Source organism: Sylvia atricapilla, chromosome Z (assembly GCF_009819655.1).
Source record: "Sylvia atricapilla isolate bSylAtr1 chromosome Z, bSylAtr1.pri, whole genome shotgun sequence".
In the NCBI taxonomy this organism is placed as follows: Eukaryota; Metazoa; Chordata; class Aves; order Passeriformes; family Sylviidae; genus Sylvia; species Sylvia atricapilla.
Window position 1 is genome coordinate 56,684,483 of NC_089174.1, and position 22,950 is coordinate 56,707,432.

General features: G+C 37.3%; 1 protein-coding gene across 1 annotated transcript in view; it reads left to right on the forward strand.

The window, feature by feature from the left end:
* The first annotated feature begins 1,879 nt into the window (after positions 1 to 1,879).
* Positions 1,880 to 22,950, forward strand: part of TTC39B (tetratricopeptide repeat domain 39B) — a 44,563-nt gene continuing 23,492 nt past the window's right edge. The window contains exons 1-2 of the mRNA XM_066338513.1: positions 1,880 to 1,910; positions 22,437 to 22,541. Of these exons, the coding sequence (XP_066194610.1) occupies positions 22,447 to 22,541 (95 nt within the window). The 5' untranslated portion in view covers positions 1,880 to 1,910; positions 22,437 to 22,446. The remainder of the gene's footprint in view (positions 1,911 to 22,436; positions 22,542 to 22,950) is intronic.

A 22,950-nucleotide genomic window follows, 5' to 3' on the forward strand; every position in this document is an offset into this window, starting at 1 on the left:
TGATGTTTGGAGAAAACACTAAGGTTGCACTTCATCCTTTTAAATGTTTGGACAGCCATTTCACCAGTGTGAATGGCAGGAATCAAAATTCAGAAGCCACCAGGTAAAGGAGTCATTTACCTAGACAGAATGCAAATTCTCTCTCTGTCTGTTCCTGTATATAGGTGCTGTCTGTTCCTGTATGTAGGTGCTGCTCTTGTATGAATGTTTGAAAGAGCCTGCAATAGGTTCACATCACAGATACTCTTTTTCATGTTAGCTTCCAGTCATTACTATTCTTTAGAGAAAGAGTTCATTAGAAGACTTGTGACTTCTATCAGTGTCTGGGGTGAGACATGGGTAACAGAATTTCTGTTCAGGATATTTCTGTTGGTTTCTATTCAGCCTTTCGAAATGCCAGTGCTTCTCAGATCAGGAGGATCATTTAATTGGCTTTCTCTGAGTTGTTTTAAGTTCCCTCTATGCTTGGCACTGGTGAGGCCAGTTCTGAAGTTCTGTGTTCCCTCATTCCAACACAGACACGCAACAACAACATGTGTTGTGGGGTGTACAGACAAAGTCAGTGGAACTGGTGAAGGATCTGGAGCACAGATCCTGTGTGGAGGGGCTGAGTGAGCTGAGGGTGTTTAGCCTGGAGAAGAAAAGACTGGAGAGATCTTACGATTCTCTGCTGCTAACTGGAAAGGGTTGTATGGAAGTGGGGATTAGTCTCCTCCAGGTTTCTTCCTGGGATATGCTAAAAATCTGTTCCATCATGGTTCCAGTTTTTCTTAAGGGAAGAGCAGAAAGCACAGTTACAAGTAGGAAATAGTTTCTGTTTGAAGAGTGACTGAATAAGGTAGGAGTCTTTGACTCAGAAGAGAGATGAGTTGGATGATGTAACAAAAGCTTTCAAAAATTTAATTGTAAAGGGAAGAGTATGAATCAGTATGAACTGATTCTTTACTGGTTTTGAATAAATAAAACTAGAGATTGTTAAACAAAGGTAGCTGGTGCTGGGTTCAATCAGAAATTCTTATTTTGCGTGAAATGGGTGTCAGGCTCTTGAAATTCCTTACTAATGTTATAACTCGAGAATAAAACAAAGTCTACACGGGATTGAGGAAATCAGACTGGTATATGGAACAGAGATCTAATGAAAATCACAAGATGGCCAAACTGTGTTTAGGCGTGGAATTCCTGGAGTTGCCAGAAGCTGGAAAGTGTGAGGTGGAGGACTGTTTGCCCATTTGGCCTTGCTACATGCTCCTAGAGCCCAGTTTTGGAAATTGGATACGGAAATAAATAATCCTTGAGCTGAGCTGGTCTGCTTTTTTTACATTTGTGCATTTCTTCTTTAATTTGAAACTAAGTTGAAAGAGATTTGAATCTAGATGGAAAGAAACAACAACTAGGTTTCTAGTTTTGACGTAACTTCTTTTAATGTGTGAGCTGGCTGTGTGTGTGTGCTGTCTGTCATGCATTCCAGGCCTCTTGTATGTACTCTGGCCAACCTGCATATTAGGTATATGCACAGAGCCCCTTTTGTTTCATGTGTAGATATACTGTTCAGCTAGTGCATCCCAAATGCATCACAAGTGCAGCACAAACTCTTGAGGCATAACCCTATATTGTCTGTGATCTACATGGTGGAAGTTTAGAATCTAAAAGGAAAAGGTCTTTGGTTTAATTTAGCTGTAGTCTGATGTAGTAGGCCGTAGGAAATCTCTCTGTATAATGATTTGCAGTGAAAGCTTAGCAAACAGTCAGTAGACTGTGAATATTCTGGTATTTACTGTCTATTGCAGAAGTAATTGCTAGCTGGTAATGGTAAATTTCTGCTGTAATAAAAATATGTACATATTAGATTCATGCTCTTTTTTTTTTTTCCTGCAGGAAAACTTTGAAGATGCCTATGAAAACATCCCCGTGTAAGTAGAATTTTTTAAATGTGTGGTTTTTTAAAACTCCTTATACAGAAATGGATTACTGTGTGCACACCATTCCAGTGAAAAATAATTTTATATGCACTGACTACATTCATGTTTTTCAGAACAGTTAAAGTTCTCAAGAGTTGAGAAATGGACATCTAATTAGGTTGATATGTGATGAAATATTTGTCAAAAAATGTGAAAATTGTACAGAATTAAATATAGGAAATAGTAACTTAGTTACATACCGACAGCTCTAGATATTTTTGTGTGGTGAAAAAATGGTTGCTTAACATTATTAATAAAACTTTGGATCACTCATTATGCAAGAGCATCTAAGCAAGATTTTCAAATGAAAACTGCCATGTCATATAGCGTGCTGCTGTGCAAATGTTTTCCCCTAATTAAGTGAGATACAGTAACTTCTCTGGTGTAGGATCTCATGCTGAAGCAGCACCTTTCTTAAACTGTGAATGAACACACATTTTGCTGTTCGTAAGTGGTTTTAGTTTTCTTCTAGGATTTTATTGCATTTTTGTGCCATGAAGCACGTGAGAAGGGGACTTCTGCTGATACCCTCAGATTGCTGAAACACTATTAGACCCAGCAGTAGGTTTGGTCTGAACTTTGTGACCAAAACATCCATGGTCTTGGCAAATTGTATTTTACAGTTTTGCCAGACCCTCTGTTTGTATCTTACCTAGAGTAGTAAGGTCTGATCTGTGTAGAACTGAGAAAAATTAAAAGTTGTTTCCCGACACTCAGAAAGTAACAAGAATCTGATAGATCAAGTTGAGAATTCTTCATATTAATGATTGCTTATTCTTCCTTTGACTGCCTAGCAGTTTGTGTATGATTTGGTAACTTATCTCTTTGGCCACTGTTTTCCCCTGGGACAGGGACAAGAGTAACTTTGAAGTCCTGTATGAGAATATTTATCCAATATTCATTCCTTCTATGAGAAAGTGGTCGTCTTGTTTTCTAGTAATGCATGACCTGGGCATGGTTTTGGCATGCAGAGCTTTGATTTGTTCTTCCTGGTGTCTCTTCTGTGTTCATAGCTGTCCTATGGATACACCTTTTATAATAGAAGTTAGGATGTCAGTTTATTCTGGCTGATATTGCTTCCATCTGCAATAAGCATTATATAGAAGAGTCAATGAAAGATGATAGAGAGAATATTAATGGGACAAAAAATTGTGTTGTTACTCAACATCACATTGAGCATACTGAATTTGTATTTTCTTTTGTATCTGGGCAGGATTCCTAACTGGACTAGACTCTCCATTCTTAAATTCTTTTGAAGATATGGCTATTTTTAAAAAAGTGCCTAAGGAACTGAAAAAAGTCTTGGAATGTTTTGTGAAAGTCTTCAATGTAATCTTTCTTGAAATGCTTTGATTGTAGTTTGCAAATGATGCTAGTAGTTTGCCTGAGGAAAAGCCTTTAGCAAAATCTAATGTCGTACTGGTTGTTCTTTACCTTTCTCTATATATTAATAGAGAATTAACTATGGTTTTTTCATTACTACATTGAAACAATGAATGGCCAGTTAAGCTTCTGGGAAATTGTGTCTATTTTTTTTTTTTCTGTTGATAACATTCACTTTCATTGTTTTTCTGTGTCAGTGTTTCATTCTCCCTTATTTTGGATAGGAAGGTGGCATTGTTAGAGCTCTGTGATGATATGCCTGACATCAGTTTGAGTGCTTTGTTGCAGTTAGTTATATGCAATTTAATCTAACTAAAATGGACCTTTCTTATAAGGAGTTGTGTCAACAAATGCTCATGTTTACTTTTGAGATCAGTTTTAGTTCAGATTCTGCCAGATCATCATGTTGATTTAGAGAATTGGGAAAGAATGTGTAACAACTAGATCTTCATAGTATTTCATACACCATTCTGCAATTATTAGTGTAACATATATAGAGAGTAACATGGCACTGTATTTTGCGCCAGTAGATGCTAGTGGATGGTTTTGCTATTCCAGCTTGACTTCAACTGGCTTCATTCTTTAAATATTATTGCGTACTTATAGTAACCAGATTGTGCAGGTAAGGTGTTGAAAGGGCAATGAGTTACCTTAATATGGTTAAATCCTTCTCTAAATCTCGTGTGCTGGCTGTCATATCTGAGGACAGGCCCAGGAGGAAATCAGTATTTGCTGCAGTGGTTTAAGCGTAAATTTTGTTCACTGGCGTTAAACTGAAGGAATGCCATTACAGTAGGTCAGTCTGCCATTTTACTTAAAGCAACAACTAGTGTTTAATATCTTCTCTGCCAACAAAAGTAACTGAGTTTTCAAAGTACTGGTTTGATAGTAACACTTGATAGAACATCTTCAACCTTCCAAAGATAATACATGGAATATATGTCAAAGTAAATTCACCGTTACTGTTTGTGTTAACTCAGAACTAGTTTGGTTGGCATATTCTGTTGTAAAAGGAACTGAGTGACTGGAGACAAACTGTGATTTCTGTTGTGGAAATTGAAGCCTTTGCCAAGAAGTTTTGTGGTGGTATGCTGCTTTTTACCATTTTTCCACTAGAGTGTCTACTTCCAAGATTTGGCCTGGATGGATGTGTTTGATAAAGTTACCTAATGCCTGCCAAGCACCTACATGTCCAAAAACATATGTAGATGGAACAAATTTCTGTGTGGTTTATTCTTTTAGCTAATGCTTGCTAAAAATGCCTCATCAATACCCAAATCTTACCCAAATCAAGTACAACTTTAGTTTTAGTCTTACTGAACAAGATAATTCTTTTTGATTTTTTTCAATGTATTTCTGCTACCTTAAATTTTACTCAAATTATTCTGAAAATCTCTTTGTAGAATGCAGATGTTCATGTTTTCTGTTGCCAGAATGTAATTTTTAAAACTATATTGTCTTTGGCTTTAGAGCTAGACTGAAAGTGGTTTGAATTCTCAACAGTTTTTAACCATCATTGTATTATGCTTAGCATGCTTGCCACCTTGGTACTGCTCTTTTGATTTCTGTATGTATTTTTTGCTCTGAAATTCTCAATTTGTTTAGAACATGTATGAATTATTAATTCTGTTGATATTTCTGTCCATCTCATTTTACTTACTGTTCCTTCAAATGTCATCTCTATGTGAAAGCAATAAGTAGCCATCAAGTTGTTATGCTTGTCCATGCAATCTTCCTTAGATTGCCATGCAGTCTTTCTTTGAGGTAAAGCAAAGATAGTGCTTTTATTTACTGCCCCAATATCAGAGGCCTATGCAAATGAATAACAGCATTTAGAGCAACTGTATTATGACAGCTGTGTGGGTATGTTTATAGAAGACGTTTTGTAGCTGTCTTTGGGAAGAAAGCAGCTCATATGCAGAGGAAATGTTCATGTTGTGCTATTTATATAGAAATTTCAGAAGCCAGACCCTGAGTTATGTCATCAGTGGAAAGATAGTGAAATCTTGTTTAAACATGTTTAAAACATGAAGCATTTTGAAAAAATGAAAAATGCTTACAAAATAATGCTTACAAAAATAATCCCATGAAATAGTGGAAGCTTGCATTCTATAAGCAAAGCAGATAGATGATTTTTGATCAAGAATGGAACTCTTAGAATTTTTTTTATCATTTTCAGCAAAAAGAGGCATTGATTCTTTTGCATTTTCTTTGGCTACTCAAAGCTGTGTGCTGTTAATCCTTGATCCTAGCAAAGCAGCTCTGTGTGGTATTACTTGGGTGATGGATTAAGGGCCAGAAGTGTTTAAGGAAGTTAGAGCAGGTTATCCTTGTAATCTTAGATGTGTAGTTAAGATTTCAGTTACACCTGTGCATGCGAGTCTTTTGTCAGTGAACAAAATTAACAGTTAAGGAAATGGCTCTAAATTCAAATTTTAATTCAGGGAGCCAATAACTTTTACGAAGAGTTCCTGTCTTGTTTAAACTTGCATTCTGAAATTATCTTGAGATGGTGAGAAGCACCTATGACAATTTAACTGATCAAAATTTTATTTTCTTATGTTTGATCCTCAAGGTTAGTGGAAAAAAAAACCAGTATAGGCAGTTTTTGTGTCTAGAAGAAAATATTTTCATGGCTGCATAAATATAAAAATATGACACAATAGCTACTTTATATTACAAGTTTCAGGATTTGAAACAGCAGCCTTATCTCTCTGATCTTCCCTCACCCAAAACAGCTCTAAGATTAAAAATTTCTAAACTTGGAGAGGTTTTCATTGGGCAATAATTATGTCATTCCTAACACATGTTTATTGCCACTACACTTTTTGCCTGTACTGTAAGATTTCTCTGTGTTTGTATTTCAGTAGAAGACTTCAGGCCACATTGTGCTATAGTGTTTGTATTGGTATCTTCTGTTCACTTTGAAATGTGCATTTCTGCTTGTGTTAATAGCTCCTTAGAGAGGAAGTAGACAGAGACCCAAAGCCAAACAAACTGTTTCAGAGATGTTGTACATAGAAGTGCCTGAAACTCTGCATGTTTTTCACATCCTGTTGTTCTTTTTGCAAGCCTTTGCTGAAAGGCTGATGCATGGAGAGATACCACAGCATGTTTTTCTGTTATCCCATGTTCACCTAAAGAAATCTGTCTTAATTGAGCCTAAGTATTTCTTTGCTGCTCTGTGGCTTATTCTTTCATTACAAATTAATTAGCAGCATGGCTTTAAACTCACATCGTATTTTTTGGGGATGGGCTTTCTGTAGACTTCTGGAATTTATCTAAGTATTGTGTTGGAGTCTTGACATTATGTTGGAATGCTTGACCACAAAAGTGTTTTCATTATTTAAACGTCTTTCAGGAAAGTAATATTTGTTTTCTGCTTTAGTAAAGGCTGCATGACACTATTGGTAGCCTTACAGCTCAAGAATTGCCTTGTCTGAATAACTTCTGAAGCTTGGAAGGGGATGTAGACTTTTGGATTGGTGGTACAACTGTTAAGATGTAAGTGCTTTAGATAAGAAAATGGAAAGATGAGTTTTAACTCATCAATAAAGAGAAAGAATAAATTGTTCAGATGTTGAGAAGTAGGATTGTTTTTAAGGAAAACTGATTGAAACCCAGATTTGCCTGTTTGTTTATTTTCAACTATTAAAAAAATCCTTTCTTTTCTCTATTGTTGTTTTAGTTGTTTGATTTGGTTGTGTCATGTCCACACCTTCCTTTCCCCTTCCCAAATGATTAAATGCTGTCGCAAAGTGTTTTGAGAATCAATCTGGGTGGAAGGTGTACTCAGTTTAGTAGATTAGTTCATTTTCCTGTAAGTTAGTCTGGGGAAAAACTTTCAAGCATGGGTTGATATTTGCAGACAGAAAGCTTGCTTTTGTCAGCTGTGTGGAAATGTTCTCCTGACTCACTTAGCTTTTCCTAGAAAATAGTTTCTGAGCCATCAGATGTGGACTGTCTGAAACTTACGCTGTGTTAAAAACAGAGCATGGTATATTTTGTGGGGAAATCGCGTTGATTTCTATGTGACTGGGAAACCTTTATTGAAATTGTCTACCCTTCATGTATAGGCAAGGTCACAGAAATCCTGGGGCTTAACTTTCCGTGCACTAATATTGTTAGTGTGTTAACTGGTGATATGCATAAGCACCGCTTTAAATGACATGGTAGAGAACTTGGATATGTATCTCTGAACTCCTTGATCTTTAACTACTGGGTCAAGTTTTATGGAAAAGGTAAAATGTCCTGATTTTAAATGTGCTGTTGTCCATAAATTACAGGTGTCAATCTCATCTCTTTGAAAGGCTTACAAGATTTATGAAACCTTTTTTACCTCATCATAGCCCTTTGCACACAGATGTTGTAGGAAACACTGTGCAATTCTTTCCCAGTATTGTTAGAACATTCTTACTTGTAAGAAAGTAAATTGTTTATATAAATTGCTTTGAAGTATTACTGCTGATACTTAGCAGCACGCACCTGAGAAAAGTAAATGTAAAACTGTGGTTTCCTGCATTTTGCTTTAAAAGACTCGTTTGAAGGATATTTAGAAATAAATCTCAGTTCGTAACTGTAAACATAGCTAGAAATAGGTACTATTAGTCCAGTTGGAACAGCTTTGAGGAATACCTTTGAAGGTAATAGTAGAGAACATATTTTAATTTTCTGCAGCTTAGTTCCCATATACTGAGCTTTCATGCTATCTCATCTAGAGAGATTAGACCAAGGGGATGAAACTCTCTGTTGTAGCTCTTTTGCTTTTGACTCCTGCTTTCTTCTATTGTAGCTGTTATTCATGAAGAGAACTGTTTATTAACAGCTCTCTGTGTTAGTGATTTGTTTTGGTCCTGGAACTCTACCTAAAAATTTGGATTTCTGGGGGAAAAAATGTCAAAGGGGTAATTTTAAAAAAGTGACGTTTGAGTACTGTCAAATAAAGAAAATCAAACAGGTGCTAGTTATTTTTCTTCAGTGTTGCTTGCTATCAAATCTCATATATTTGATCTAGTTTTCCTGCAGTTGCTTTAACATACTTTACTGCAGTGTCATTAGCAGAGTTTTCCTTTTTTTGTCTGACTTTAATTGTGTTTTTTTTTTTTAATATATTCGGAAATACTAAGGTGACTCCTCTTTTGTCTTTAAAAATAAATTATTTTGCATTCCCCATGTCTCCATTCTCTCCTTGCAGTTAGGAGTGATGGATTAGAATTAGGCTGCAGCACAGATTGGGAGAATATCCCAGCATCCTCTTCCTGCAGAGGCATCAGCTTCCAGCATTGACTGTAGCTGCTGCCACTCTCACTGACATTTCTTTTGAATTCGGCTATGGAGAGTGCCTCTGTTGTCGGCTGCTGGCATGGAAACTTTTCTTCTTTTTGCTTGATAACTCATTAATGAAACCTCATGGATATTGAGAAATAAAACAGAATCACTTTTCTCTTTATGCTTTTTTTTTTTTTTTTTTTTTTTTTTTTTTGTGTGTGTGTGTGTGTGTGCGCACGGTAGATAAAGAGCGAAAGAAGCAGCACTTATTGTTACACAAGGACTGTATTTACATACCTGAAGTTAACTGAATTAATCCTGTAAGTATATTATCTCTGCCTAATAGTCCTTGAAATCATGAATGTGGTAGTAAGATTTATGGGATTTTGTCTGTGAAAATTTGCTTTGGAATGTATGTCAAACTACAACATTTTTTTTTTCTGTAGATTTCCTTGAAAATACAAGAAATAAAAGAAAAAAAAATAGATTCACAAAAGGATTATGAAATGATGTTTCTCCTCTGCACTTTGCAGTGGTGAACAATGCTTTTAGGGAGCAGAAGCTTCTCTGCTGATGTCAGTGCTTAATCAGCTCAGATACTGTAGGTTGTAGAACACTGCAAGGTATGTATTTTGTGATGCCATTCTTTAAAATGTGGTAATTTAGGGGCAGTATCAGACTTACAGCTACTTTTTCCATTTACAGACTATGTCTTCTGCTCCTAGTATCTGGGCTGATTTAACTGTTTGAAGTTATATAATTTTTTACTTAAACATAAATAATTTATTTCATGGGGTGCAGTGCTTTCAAAGTATTAAATGTTAAGTATAATGCAGTGTGCTTTTAGAGATTTTAGTTATTTCAAAATACCTCCAGCATAGGCTGTAAGTTCGCTATGCAATAAATTAAAGTAAATTGATTTGAAGTTTTGGTAGAGTGTTTTGCTGGGATCATGGTGTCCTAATTGTCTCTTTGGATCTGGGCCAATATTTGTGTGACGCAGTGTTAGTCCCATAAACATCTGGCCTGATCTGGTGTCCTACTTGTGACATGATTTACTTTTTCTTTTTTTGCATAGCAAGATAAGTTAAATTTTTATTCATTTCATGTAAAACTACCACTGAGCTGTCATTATTATTCATATATGCTAGCTCTTCAAGGAGGTTTTTTTCTCAACCTATTTTCTTGTCAGCATGCCTTATTTAGACCTACTTTCAAGCAGAAATGTTGAACAGATCAAAATTATGTATTTTTTGTGGTGAACATCTATTTGTCTGTATCTACATGCTGTATATAAAGTTTTGCAGTATTGCTCTCTGCCATATTTAGGCAATCATTTATTTACACTGTATTGCATTCACTGACCTCAGCTTAATTATTTGATATTAACTATTTGTCCAATAAGGAGTATTAAAATGTAGTAAATTCTGAGTTTATCTGCAAAGATCTCATGTTAAAGCTTACATCTAAAAATGCTGTCTAACCACTGAGCTCCATTAAATAAATCTGATAACCTTTTATACTGCTGTGTATTCCCATTAGTGTTGAACAGAATAATATAAATCAGATTTTTCTCTACCTGCAAACCAAAACTGGCACTTACTTAATTTTCCTTCCTTCTTAGTCAGACTGTGGTCAATTCTAAATGCCTGTGATTTGATTGTTTTGCTGGCAGTTTTTAATTTACGTATATGTTGTGTCAAATTCATGCTGGAGTGGCTGGATATGCTTAAATAGGATTATTCTGTAATCATTGTAATGATCAGATGAACTGTGTATGCCTATTCAGGTGGGTAAATAGTAACATAAGGAGTTGGCATCTGTTGCTCTCACAATATGGCTGAGTCCTTGTGGGGAAATTTGGGTGTCCCTTTCATCCATGTGCAGTGCAATCTGCTGTTGAACTTAAAAAATTTGGTGTCAGATAAAGCTGCTGATGCTTGTTGGATGATAAAAACACCTGACTTGAAAGACATTGATTATTTGCTTTCTGAATATGAATAAATGATGAGTCAAAAATGGAAACACTTGGCTATGCTCATGTTTCTTTTCGAAAACACAAATAAGATAGTAAAGTGGCTAGAAATGTCGTGTGTGTTATTTTCAGGGTAGTAGACTCTGTTGGCAGTGGGGGGTTGATGGCAAGCCAGTAAGATGAGCTTCATCTTGGCACTATATCCTGTGGCACTTGAGATTCAAGCAGATGGTTAACTTTGCTTAGATTTTCTTCATTTGTGCTTATTCTGTTGCTTTGTTGCATCTGTAGTGTAATATGTGAGGATACACTAATCAGTATTTTCTTGTGGTATTCAGATGCTGCATTGATAATAGGTATGTAGATAATCAAAATCCATGTTTTAAATGAGACAGACCACCAGGCAAGTTCCTTATCATCTCTGCTTGCCCTCTCAGTCATGAAAGTATTTGGAAGCTAAACCTCTTGATCACTTTCTTGTAGTCAATTGTTAGATTCCCATGAGGGAATCTAGTGGGCTGGCTAAGTTTAGAGGGAATTTAGCACTGTGGGTGCTGGGTTGCTTTCTGACCAGAAGCATGCCCTCTTAAGTTAGAGATCACAAACAAAACTTACATGCAGAATGTAGAGCAAATAAACATGTCTCCTGACACATGATAATCGGACATTTAAATTTCAAGATCAGATGAGACTTCTAAGACGGAATTTTTGCTTGTACAGAAAGTTTTGTTTTGTTTGATGGTCTTTTAATGCATTTTATTTGTAAGACGGCATTACAAATATTTCTGCTGCTGTGAGCAGTAATAACTACTAAAATAAAACATTGTCACCTGTAGGTAAATCTGTTCAGTTTAGAAGAGCGAACAACAGAACTTCTAGCTCTAAAAAGAAAGAGAGGGCAAGCGCTTTCCCTAAAATACTGTTTCCCCTGCCCTCAGCTTCTGTAAGAGAGAGGTGTATGTGCCATCCTTGCCCTTGCCTTGTTGTTACATTACACGTAACATTATACCTGGTAATGTATAGCAGTGGATCAATTAAAATTCTCTCTCAGTGAAATTCTGGTAGTCTATGAAAAACTATCAGCTTGACCTTTTTTGACAATGCTAAGGTATAGATAACAACTGTAAAGCCATTCACAGCTCATTTTGGTACATATTATTTTAATAATAGTTGGTTTTCAATAGGAACAGGTACCTCCTTTTTTCTCCCTTAGTTACATCCTCCCTTTTCTCTGTTTTTCTGAGAGCTCCAACTTATTTTCCACAGCTGTTCCTGTAGAAAAATAGTTTTCAGTGTTTTTTTCTCTTTATGTGTACAAATGTGTAATATCAGCTAGTTATTTCTTTTTGCTTTGCATCATATTTTCTGCCACAGCTGTAAGGTGAGGGAGAAGAAATGATTTAGAAAATCCTAACCCAATAAACAGACCCGCAAAACAATGAAACAAAACCCCCAGTGCTATTAAAGAGAAGGGAAGTGCCCTAGTAGTGAGTTGGCTTGATCATTCAAAGGATTATATGGGCAGATCCATTGGTATTGCAGCAGTGATCCAGAAATTCACTGGTGCAGATTTACAACTAGCTGTTTAAGTCATAGTTATGTAGTGTTGAGGAGGAAGGTGCAACAACACTGATCTGAATTGCATTCTACCATGATGTTTTCATCATGTGCTATTACCAGCTCCGTGGGTGCATAGGTGTGTCCGAAAATTCAAATAGAAGCTAGTACCAAGGAAGGGCTTGGGTAAGAACAGTGCTGTTTGTCTTTCTCTGCTGTAGAACATTTCAGATACAGTGAAAGGAACTCCTAAGGGAGGAGTAAGTGAAAATAAGTGTGTTACTCTGATGGTTTTGCCTGACTACTGAACTACGTAACCTAAAGTAATTTAAAGTAAATTACCATTTAGGAGGTGTTCATCAGTTGTGCATTTTCTGGTGGGTTTTTTTTAATTACTATTTTTGTTTGTTGCTTTCTTTTAAGAAATTGCCTGATATTGAATGCATTTTATTATAGTGAGCTTTTAAAGTAATCTCTGCCTGTTTGCAAATGTGGCTAGCACAGTACTGCATATGTTTGCTGACAGTTGGGTTTTTTAAAATTAACATTCAGCATACAGAATATTGCATGCATTGGTGAAGGTCTGAAACAGTGAAGACAGTGAGCCTTCAAAGGAATAATCTGCCTTGCGTTGGCAAGAACTTTTTTTCCAGTGCTTACCATAAATAGTTATTTACCTAAAATTCATGCTTCTCATAAAAGGGGGTATGTGCATCATGAATGCAGAATTTGGTGTGGAGGTGACTAGTGGATTTAATACATGGGTAAAATAAGTTACTGTTCCCTATACTGACCAGTTGGCTAAAGTTTTCAGACTTTCTGTATTAATGATAATAGCCTAGGATTGAATTGCTTTATATCAATTGCAAATAATTTCAAATGCCTAGTGGTATGCCTTAAGGCATTTTTCTTATAGCATTTAGCCATTTTTCTGTTGTGTGATTATAGGTGGTGTTGAAGACTGAGTTTTAGATTAAATGATAGAAGAATTTGTAACAGTTTTTCTGGTTTCATTTAAAATACACTGATCACGTGATCTTATTTTCTCCAGGAAAACTTTAACACGAAAGGTTTAAGAATCCTTTTTGTTCATAAGGATGTTATTGGACACTTAAAAATACTGCAATCCCTTTAATGTCAAGGATGTAATATGCTTTAATATCTTAGCACCAAGAAATGTTCAACTGTGAGACAGGTTACTCAATTTGATTTTGCATTTCTGAATTATTATCTGGGTAAGAGGCATGCCTAGCATGCCTATATGTGAAAGAATAAAATTCAGCCTCATGAAGCTTGTCTGATGGCCCTCCAGAGGCTGAGTCCTGTACCTGTCCAACAAGATACTAAAAGACATGTGCCAGGTCTAGCATAATGTGGGATTGAGGTGTGTGTGCAGTTTCTTGCATATGTCAGTACTCCCTCAGAATAACGCACATTCATGATAATTCCTTAGTTTCGGACTTGATACAAGAATAGTTCCTGAAGGTTGTGTATTTCTCCTTGTATTTGTTTAGAACCAAATCATACAGAAGTCTCTCACTTGGGAAATTTATAAATAATCCCGTGTATAAGAAAATCCAACTGAAAGCTATTCCCATTTGGGTTTTTTTGAACATTTTTTTTATATCAGTGGATTGTATTACCTTCAGCCATTCTTCACTGGATGCTCTAGAACATACTAGAACATAAAATGTAGACCTGACAGAGTATCACAGTAGGATTTTGTAACAAATTATTTTGCTTTATTCATGATGCTCTTGGTGGGGATTTGCCATGAGAACTAGTCCAACCCACTGCTCTGTGGTAGGTAGGTAGTACTCCTACAAGTACTTCACCTTCTGTTTTGTGTTGCAACTTTACATCTGTGCAAATAACTAACTAAAGTGAAAGTGGATAAAATTGTCCCTTAAGAAGTGATTGAAACTAAATTTTGGCACAGCACTAGGCAGAAAACTGGAGTATTACTGTTAACTCATATATGAGTGATGGATGTGAGGGGTAAGATGCAAAAGCCATTTGTCTTATCAAATTACAAACTTAATGGTGAGGAGTCCAGTGCTTTCAAAACATGAAGAAAGTTATTTGAAGAAATATGTCCAGATAGCAGAAATAATATCTGACTTTTCTGTGTGGTTGTTCAGATACAATGAATACACATGGGTGTATGCTGATCTTAATGTGAAAGTAGTTCCTGTTGGATATTTCATATCTTTGTAGTTGTTAGCTGTGCACATAAAAACATGAAATACAGCCTTAAAATACATGTTTCAAGGACGAAACCATCAAAAAGTGTTCACAAGGAGATAACCAATCCCGCAGGCTTTTCAGGCATGGGGGGCTGCCCTCTATTTGGACAAACATTAAATACATGCTAAGAACATACTTCATTAGTGTTTCCTTAAATAAACATGGTTTATTTAAGGAAATGTTTCCGTTACCCCCAGACAGGGACAGAGATTGCTTTTTCTAACTAAAGTTTATTGAAAGAATATGACACTTTACGGAGGAAAGATATTGTTGAATCACAAGGGGGATTGATATGTTGATGGAAGATAAAATAGTTGAACAAAGTAAGAGATACGGGATTTGTACTAGTATTTTACAGAACTAGGCAGAAAGAAAGCCTGGCTCTGTAAAACAGTCTCTGCCAAGTAGTAAAGGATGCCTCTGTCCACTTCGCTGAGACCAAAGTAACAGTAGACTATGACAGATTTCCCGTGTTTGAGTGTTTGAAGACTGACAGAAATCAACAACAAAGAACCTGTTCCTCAACAACTTCCTTTTTCTTAGTGTATGGATTTTAAATGTTACAGAATTAAGAATGTTAGTATTCTTGTCCTAGTGACATACTTCTAATCTGAAGCATAGTTTAAAATTAAAACATAGCAAAAAGAATGATGCCTGGAAAAGACTTTTACTACAGTAATACAAGGTGTCTGGATCAAATGAATCCAAAGAAAGAGTAGTAATGTGTGACAGTTTTTCAAATGTTTTGGATCTTTGCTATATATTAAAACCAGGCAAGAGGCCATCAAGTGCATTTTGGCAATGTAAAGCTATGCAAGATGTGAACATGAAGTGAGATTTAATAATATCTCTGTGATCTGTAAACTGTGACCTTTGATACTGTAGTTTAGTACAGCTTTTGATGTTGGCTGGGAGAAAGTCTTCCAAGGAGACAGTGGGTTTCAGCCCTCACAGGGCTGGATTTGAGTTTATTTTATGCTGAGCACACATGGAAGTACACAGCCAGGTCCACATGTGTGGACTAAGCATAGTATGGTCTGCACATAGTCCCCTTGGAGGGGGACTATGGAGGGAAGAGAAGAGGGATCCTATCAAGTAAAAAGATTTAAAATTACCACTGTTCTTGGGCATTCCAAGGGATCAGTGAAGTTGAAGTAGAGCAGTGTACAGAAATACCCAGAGCCTTGTAGCTGAGAAAATGGAACTATGGAATAGATTCTGCTGTTCTAAATCAACTGTTATTTGCCATTAGGAGGTAGTGTTGTGGCTGTTCAAGACTGACAACAAGATAGTTACTCCTTTTCATATGGTGGAACATAGACAATTAATTCAATATTAAGTTTTCTTGCACCAATTCATTGCTGCAAAGGGAAAGATCTTCCTCAGGAAGTATATAAACATTCTGTATAGTGCCAGTGTCAGTATTCTCTACTACTGCCTGAAAGGAGTCTTCCAGGCTGGTTATACTAGTCAAGATTCTAAAGATTTTTCAATGTCCTTTAACTGCCCTTGAAACCAGCTGCGGGTTTTTTTGCTAGTAGCCAGCATGTTGTTGTGTATGGTGCAGGTCTTGTTTAAGGTCAGGCAGATAACTGAAAACATTACTCAGAGATCTGCCCAGAAGCTGAATAATTCAGAATGACAGGGCATTTGGGGTTGTATGGGCTAGTACCTAGGACAGTGAGCACCTTTGGTATGCTTGTGCCTTACTCCTGAACAAGTGCAGAATCAAGAAAAGCTAGTAAAATATTGAAAAAAAATTGTTCTGTCATGATGTTCAGCACTGCTTAGTACCTGCAGGAGGAAAAGAAAGAAGGTCTCTAAATATGACAGTGAGACGACAACAAGCCCTACAGATGCTCCAGCCACTTGAAAGACACTGTGACTGCTCCAGTCCCACTGACTTGTGGCACTGCCACTGAAACCACTAAAGCAGAGAATCAACATGGGCTAGTGTCAGTGGCCCCTGCACAGTAGCAGAATCAATGTACGAAAATCACCCAGTCAAAACGCTTTAGCAAAAACAGTCAAGGACAAGGGGAGTAAAGATGATGCGGCAGAACCATCACAAGGGCGATTTTTCAGCGCCATTTTCAAGGTGATCACAGGAGTCAGCTCTAGGAGACACAAAAAGATTTCAGCTGTCATCCATGAGTGTGTTACTGCTTGGCAATCTGCTGGCGGGGGCAGTGGAGCTAACAGTGTGGAATGAGAGGGTAAGGAGGCCAGGGTGAGATCACTTGCTGAGGATCCAGCCATTAACAAAGCAGTGGAGAAAAAGACACAAGTCTTTAGTCTCTGGAGGTGATTCTTATCAAGTGGCGATTCTTATCAAGTGAGATGGGCAAAGGTATCCCTGTAAAGATTATATATGTAATTCAGGCAAATGGACTGCAATAGGGAAAGTGAGCCAATTCCTAAGGGAATTAACTGTTCAGAAAATTATGTATTTTGACATGGACAATGCCCAAGTCCCCACAGATCCAGACAACATTTTGTGTCAATTACCCATGTGGCAGAAATTTCTGGAGTGCAGCATGGGCACATGAACCTCTTGACAACAGTAATTTGGAAAGATGATGCACCACCAATATCAGTTGGTGCAATTTCGCAGCTCAGGTCATATGAAAACAACATGAAAATAATAAAAAAAAAATAGGAAGAAGTATTCCTTCCTCTGTCATAGCATCTGTGGAGAAGCTAACTCGTGAACTGACTCAGGAGCTCCAGCAATTCAGAGAGAATATGTCATATTCCCCATCTGTGTGGGCATGTATTTCAGTAACTGACAGCAGGTATTCTCTTTCTCAAGAGAGAGGATATAGTTTGTTTTTGTCTAGAGCTTTGTGCATAGTGCATGGTGGAAAAGAAACACAGCTGTATCATCTGCCACAGACTGATGAAGACTGGAACAGTGTGAAGCTCTGGAACACCTGTAATGTATTAGTGATACCATTTTGTGAGAAAATACAGCAGAAGAAATTTTTGAGCAAAGGAAGAAAACAATCCAATCCTTCTAAAAGCTGTTTTTGCCATAAAACAGGATAGGGTAAAGGGATCCAGCTTTTAGGAATCAAATGTCAAGATGGGCACTGTCAGATACCAATGGCTGTTATTAACATAACAGTGATGTCTCCAGCAACTAACAAGAAAAAGACAAGATTTTTTAGGTGTTGTGGGATTTTGGAAAATGCACATTCCAATTTGCAGTCAGCTTGTAAGCCCTCTCTATCAAGTGATCTGGAAGAAGGATGACTTCAAATTGAGCCCCCTGAGCAACAACAAGCCATTGAAAAAATCAGGTAGGAAATAGTTCATGCCATAGCCCTTGGGCCAGTCTGAACATAGCAAGATGTAAAAATTTTATTACAGCTAGAGAGAATGGACCTATCTGGAGCCTCTGGCAGAAAGCACCAGGGGAGTCTTGAGGCTGACCTCTAGGTTTTTGGTGCTAAGCTTATAGAGGATCTGAAGCCCCCTGTACTCTTAACAGAAAAGGAGATGCTGGCAGCTTTCAAAATGTCTTAGCTGCTTCAGAGATGATTGCTACTGAAACACAGCTTCTGGCACCACAGTTACCTGCTTTGAATTTGATGCTCAAAGAAAGCAGAAGATCATCATGCAGCAGGTGCTGTATGGAGTAAAGAGGTTGCACTGATCCCATAAGGGGTTTGGATAGGAAACCCTTGTTGTCCAGGAAGCTTAGAATTAATCATGGCCTGGCCAGAAGGCAAAGATTTTTGGAACCTCAGCAGGCTTGTGCTGAAGAGGCCCTACAATACAATGAATTCCCAGAAATTGAGAAGCAGTATGCTGTGTTTACTGATGAATCCTTCTGTCTTGTGGGAAGGCAGCTGTATGGAGTCACCTATGACAGGTCACAGAAATTGCTGGAGGAGAACATGAATTGAGTCGATATGCAGAGGTGAAAGCCATCCAGTTGCCCTTAGACATTGCTGAAGGAGAGAAATAGACAATGCTTTTTTTTTTTTTTTTTTTTTTTTTTTTAAGCTGTACTGATTCATGGAGGGTGGCCCTGTGGGGATGGTGGCAGCAATGAAAGCAGAATGACTGGCAGCCTAGGGATGAGCCCATCTGGGCTGCTAAGTTGTGGCAAGACATTGCTGCCTGGTTGGAACGCTGTTAGCAAGAGTGAAGGCCAACTGCATGGATCCAACAAACTTTTTTTTGTGGACGTTTTAGGAATATTTGACAGAGGTGTTACACAGACTAGAGGAATGTCTGTCTGTATATCTATCAAAATAGATAAGTAGGGAAGATTATTCTAGTAGATTCTCTATTCTAATAGATAGGAAGGTTATTATAATAGATGAATAGGTATATTGGGAAGCATGAAACTTGGTGTGACATGAAGGGTGTGGAATAAATGTAAGTTTTGGCTAGGATACAGTTCACCTTCTTTACAGTGGCTAGTATGAGGTTGTGTTTCAGATCTGTGCTGATCAAAGGGTTGGTAATATAGAGATGTTTCTGTTACTGCTGATCAGGACTTACATGTCCTGAAAGGCAAGGTCTTTTCTGCTTTTCATGTAGTCACACTGGCAAGGAGACTCCGTGTATTGGGAGACTGGGGAGAGACACAGCGGGGACAGGAGACTCAAAACTGAGCCCCAAAGGGATGTTTTATACCATATGACATCATGCTCAGTATATAAAGTTGGGGGAAGAAGGAGAAAAGGTAGACATTTGTAGTGATGGTGTTTGTCTTCTCAAGTCACTATTACCTGTGACTGGGGTCCCTGCTATGCTGCAGATGGCTGCCTGCCCATGGGAAGCGGTGAATTAGTTCCTCATTTTGCTTTGCTTGTTGCGTGTGGCTTTTGCTTTCCCTGTTAAGCTGTCTTGATCTCAACCCATGAGTTTTCCAGCTTATACCCTTCCAGTTCTCTCCCTGTTCTGCTGGTGAGGTCATGAGTGAGTAGCTGCTTGGAGCTTGGCTGTCATCTGGGGTTAAACCACTACACCAGGTGTAAAATCCATAGTAATATCACTAAGTGTAAAATCCATAATAATATTACTGACGTGGTGTTAATCTAATCTGCTCTGGGGTAAATTAAAGAATATGCTCATCCAATGTTCTAAAATGTATAGTTTCCATTCCAGGAAAACTATGTGGAGGTAGAGAAAAAACAACATGAGTCAGAAAGAGAGTGTGAGTCAGCACTACTGACTGAACTGTTCATCAGTCTGGTAGTTTGCTGTAGAAATTGGTTTGTAATGTTTTGGGAGTAGAAGCGGAAATGTGCTTATTCTGAGCCTTCTTATAGAAATACCAGCGAAGATAGCCAAGTTACTTCTGAGTCAGTGTGCTCCTTTCTTCTGACTATTTTGGTATCAAGTTATGAATCTGAGTTGAAATAAATCCTTCTGGTTAAGTTGCTCTGCTGCAGAATGTAGGAAAACAGAAAATACATGTGAAGAGTAATGAAACGGGAATGAGGAATTCTCTGATAGAGAATATGATTCACTTATCAGAAATAACAGTTTGAGAAAACTAGCTTCCCAGTTATGAAGTGGCAGAGTAACTTCATAAGCATGCTTGATGCAGGGAACAGTAAATGCAGTAACCTAAGGAATACTGTTTGCATTGTCTGCAGACTTTGGTCTCATATAAGCAGTATCAGGGTAACTAGTCTGTAACAGAGGGGAAAAATGTGATAGCCAGGTGCTGGAGCAATCTGCTGCTTACCCATTTAACTAGGAAAACATAGTTTTGTCACAGTGCCAGGTTGTTTAAGGACCCTCGTTTATGGAACTATTTTACAAATACTGATATGTACTGTGGTGTTGCTCGAGCTGCTGGTATGGGATTTGAGATCCTGATGGCAAACAATCCACACCAGCAGCTTAAATGCTATCATGTCCATGTGTGTGTTAAATGAAATAAAGATTCAATTTTCTGTCCAGGCATGGTTACAGCAGTTTCTGAATGTAGGGTAGGAAGTCTGCAGATTTACAACATGCAAGTACAGAAAATTTATTTCTTTTTACTAAGATGAGGCTTAGTAAAGCAGTTGGAAACAAAACATTGCACTTCCACCTTGATCCTTGTCTTTGGAAAAATGCTACAGTGGTAGAGTACTGTAACACAATTTCTCCGCTGTTGCTTCTCACATGAGAAGCATACAGTTTTGAGGCTGAACATAAATATTTTGAAACTAAGTGTATACACAGTCATTAGTTGTTAAATTACCTGCAGTTACCAGTGATCTGCTTTCCCTCAGATTGTTTTATGAACTATGTAGTTCTTACATGTCTTGCTTACCATTCTCATCCCTCTCTTGACTTCAGATGACTGTTCATATTCTCCATACTCTATGTAACAGAACATTGCTTCACTTGGGGTTTTTCTTTTCCCATAGTTGAGGGAGTTCTTGGCCCACCACAAAGTTAGTAATCACGCCTGCAAAGGGCAGAGGACCAAAAGGGCCATTTGTCCTCTGTAATTTTGAAGATTCCACTCACCTTAATATGGACCCTGGCATTTGTATGCGAAGAGACTTGGAACAGGGCACTGCTTTAGTCCTAGTCCTTGCACACTTGTAGTGTGCAAGTGTGAAAAAATGAAAACTCATTCTTGCTGTCTAGTAGATATGAACTTCAGTTACTGATGTGGTGATGATGGTGGTTTTTTTATTTTTTTATTTTACTAAAGACAGCTAGTGCCAATTTGGTTTTTAAAGGAAGGGAAATTTTCCTCCCCCACTCTCCTCCCACTCCTTTTTTTTACCTTCTTGAAAACCTTTTGAAAGCAGCTAACCCATTCTTCCTAGCAGGAAAGGCAGAGCAAATAAAAGGACTAATCTCACTAGGCATGGACCAAGTGAAATAGTTTTGTTAAACACAAATGTGAAAAGAAGATACAGAAGCATGGGAACACACAGGGGATAGGGATAATGTGTTATCTTGTGTCCTTGCTTGTGTACTAGGAAGAAAATCAGCCTTTAAATCTAGCTAAAAAATACGTATTTTGTCTTTTTTTTTTTTTTTTTTTTTTTTTTTTTTTTTTTTTTTTTTTTGCTAGTAGATGGCATTCCTGCAATTAGCTAATAAGATTTAGTAGTTTAAAAAATTCTGGGTTTTATAAGCAAGTATTTTTTCTTTTTTTTTTACACTGTTCTTTGGAGGGTAAAAAAAGCCCCCTGGCAAGTCATATTTTCGTATCCATGTCTCTCTTTGTTTTGTGTGTGTGTTACTGTTAGATTTAGAGCAGCTGCACTCCTCTGTTGATCTCTTCTTAAATTCCTCCTCTTCTGGTCAGTACTTAAATATTTATCTCATTGACATGATCTGTTGCTTACCACTGCTTACCACTTAACCTTACTTGGAGAAAGCCCATTATCTAGTTTAAACCTGTTGTTTTAAAGCTGTAGAGAGATTATCTTTTCCAGATCCAGCTGTGCACATTGATGGCTGTGTAGCTTCTAGCTGTATGTCACTAGCATGATTGTCAGTTTGTCCCCAGTTTGGCCCATAGAATAATTTGTAAGTACTCCTGAGTATTTCAGGCAGGACTGGTCAAAGAATGGATCTGTTGTAATGGCTTCTTCTTAAGCAAGTGCAAGTGCTTTTACTTGAAGTGAATTAGGACAAACAAAAGCTATTGGCATATCTACAAGTTTTCTGACAGGACTATTTGTAGTATACCTGTTTGCTGAATGACTGTCTCTTTACTGCTTTTTTTAATGAAAATATTGTCTTGTGACCTCTTTTGAGATTCTGATATGAATAGAGTCTGGAAGAGCATTTGTACTGATAGGAAAGATTGAGAGCTTGGGCACAGTGATAAATTTTGAGAATTTCTCCAGTAAGAATAAGAGGACAAAGCCATGAGCATTGCTTAAATAAGCAGAGGCTGCACCTGTGTAACATAGCTAAAGTGTTAAGTGTATGATTTGGTTTTGAAAAGCTAAATTTTGAGAACTAAATAAAAGAGAGTCACCACAAAAGACCTGTGTTACATAAGGAAAATACTTTTTTGTTTGTTTATGTTTACAGTTTGAGTAAACTAAGGATCTGTTTTTTAGGGCATCTAAGATGGATCTCAAGTGTGCTCTGGAAGAATGTTCAATGGCATTGAACTTATTTCTAAATAATAAGTTTTCTGAAGCACTGGAACTGCTTCGTCCATGGTGAGATTCTAATATTTCCTGAAGTTGTTGTAAACAGACAATATCTAGTACCTGAAGATTAATTTAAAGCCTCTGAAGATACTAGAATTAATTTATTCTATTTTATCTGAAAGCATTTCTCCATATTTGGGGTTTTTTAATTTACTTTTTGGGTCATTAAAACAATCTCAAAAACTGTTGATGAAGCACTGAATTGTTATGTTAGAATTTATCTTTCAAGCTGTCTTTCCTTGCACAGAGGAGAAAAACTGGGCAGCAAGACCCTATTCAGTGGATCTTTGATCAAATAATTTGGACAATGAAACTGCTTTTGACAATACAGAAAAATTGGAACAAAACTCCAGAATACTCTTTTCACTGTGATTCATGTTATGTTTGAGTCTGGTGTTTATCATTAAGCTCATCTTTC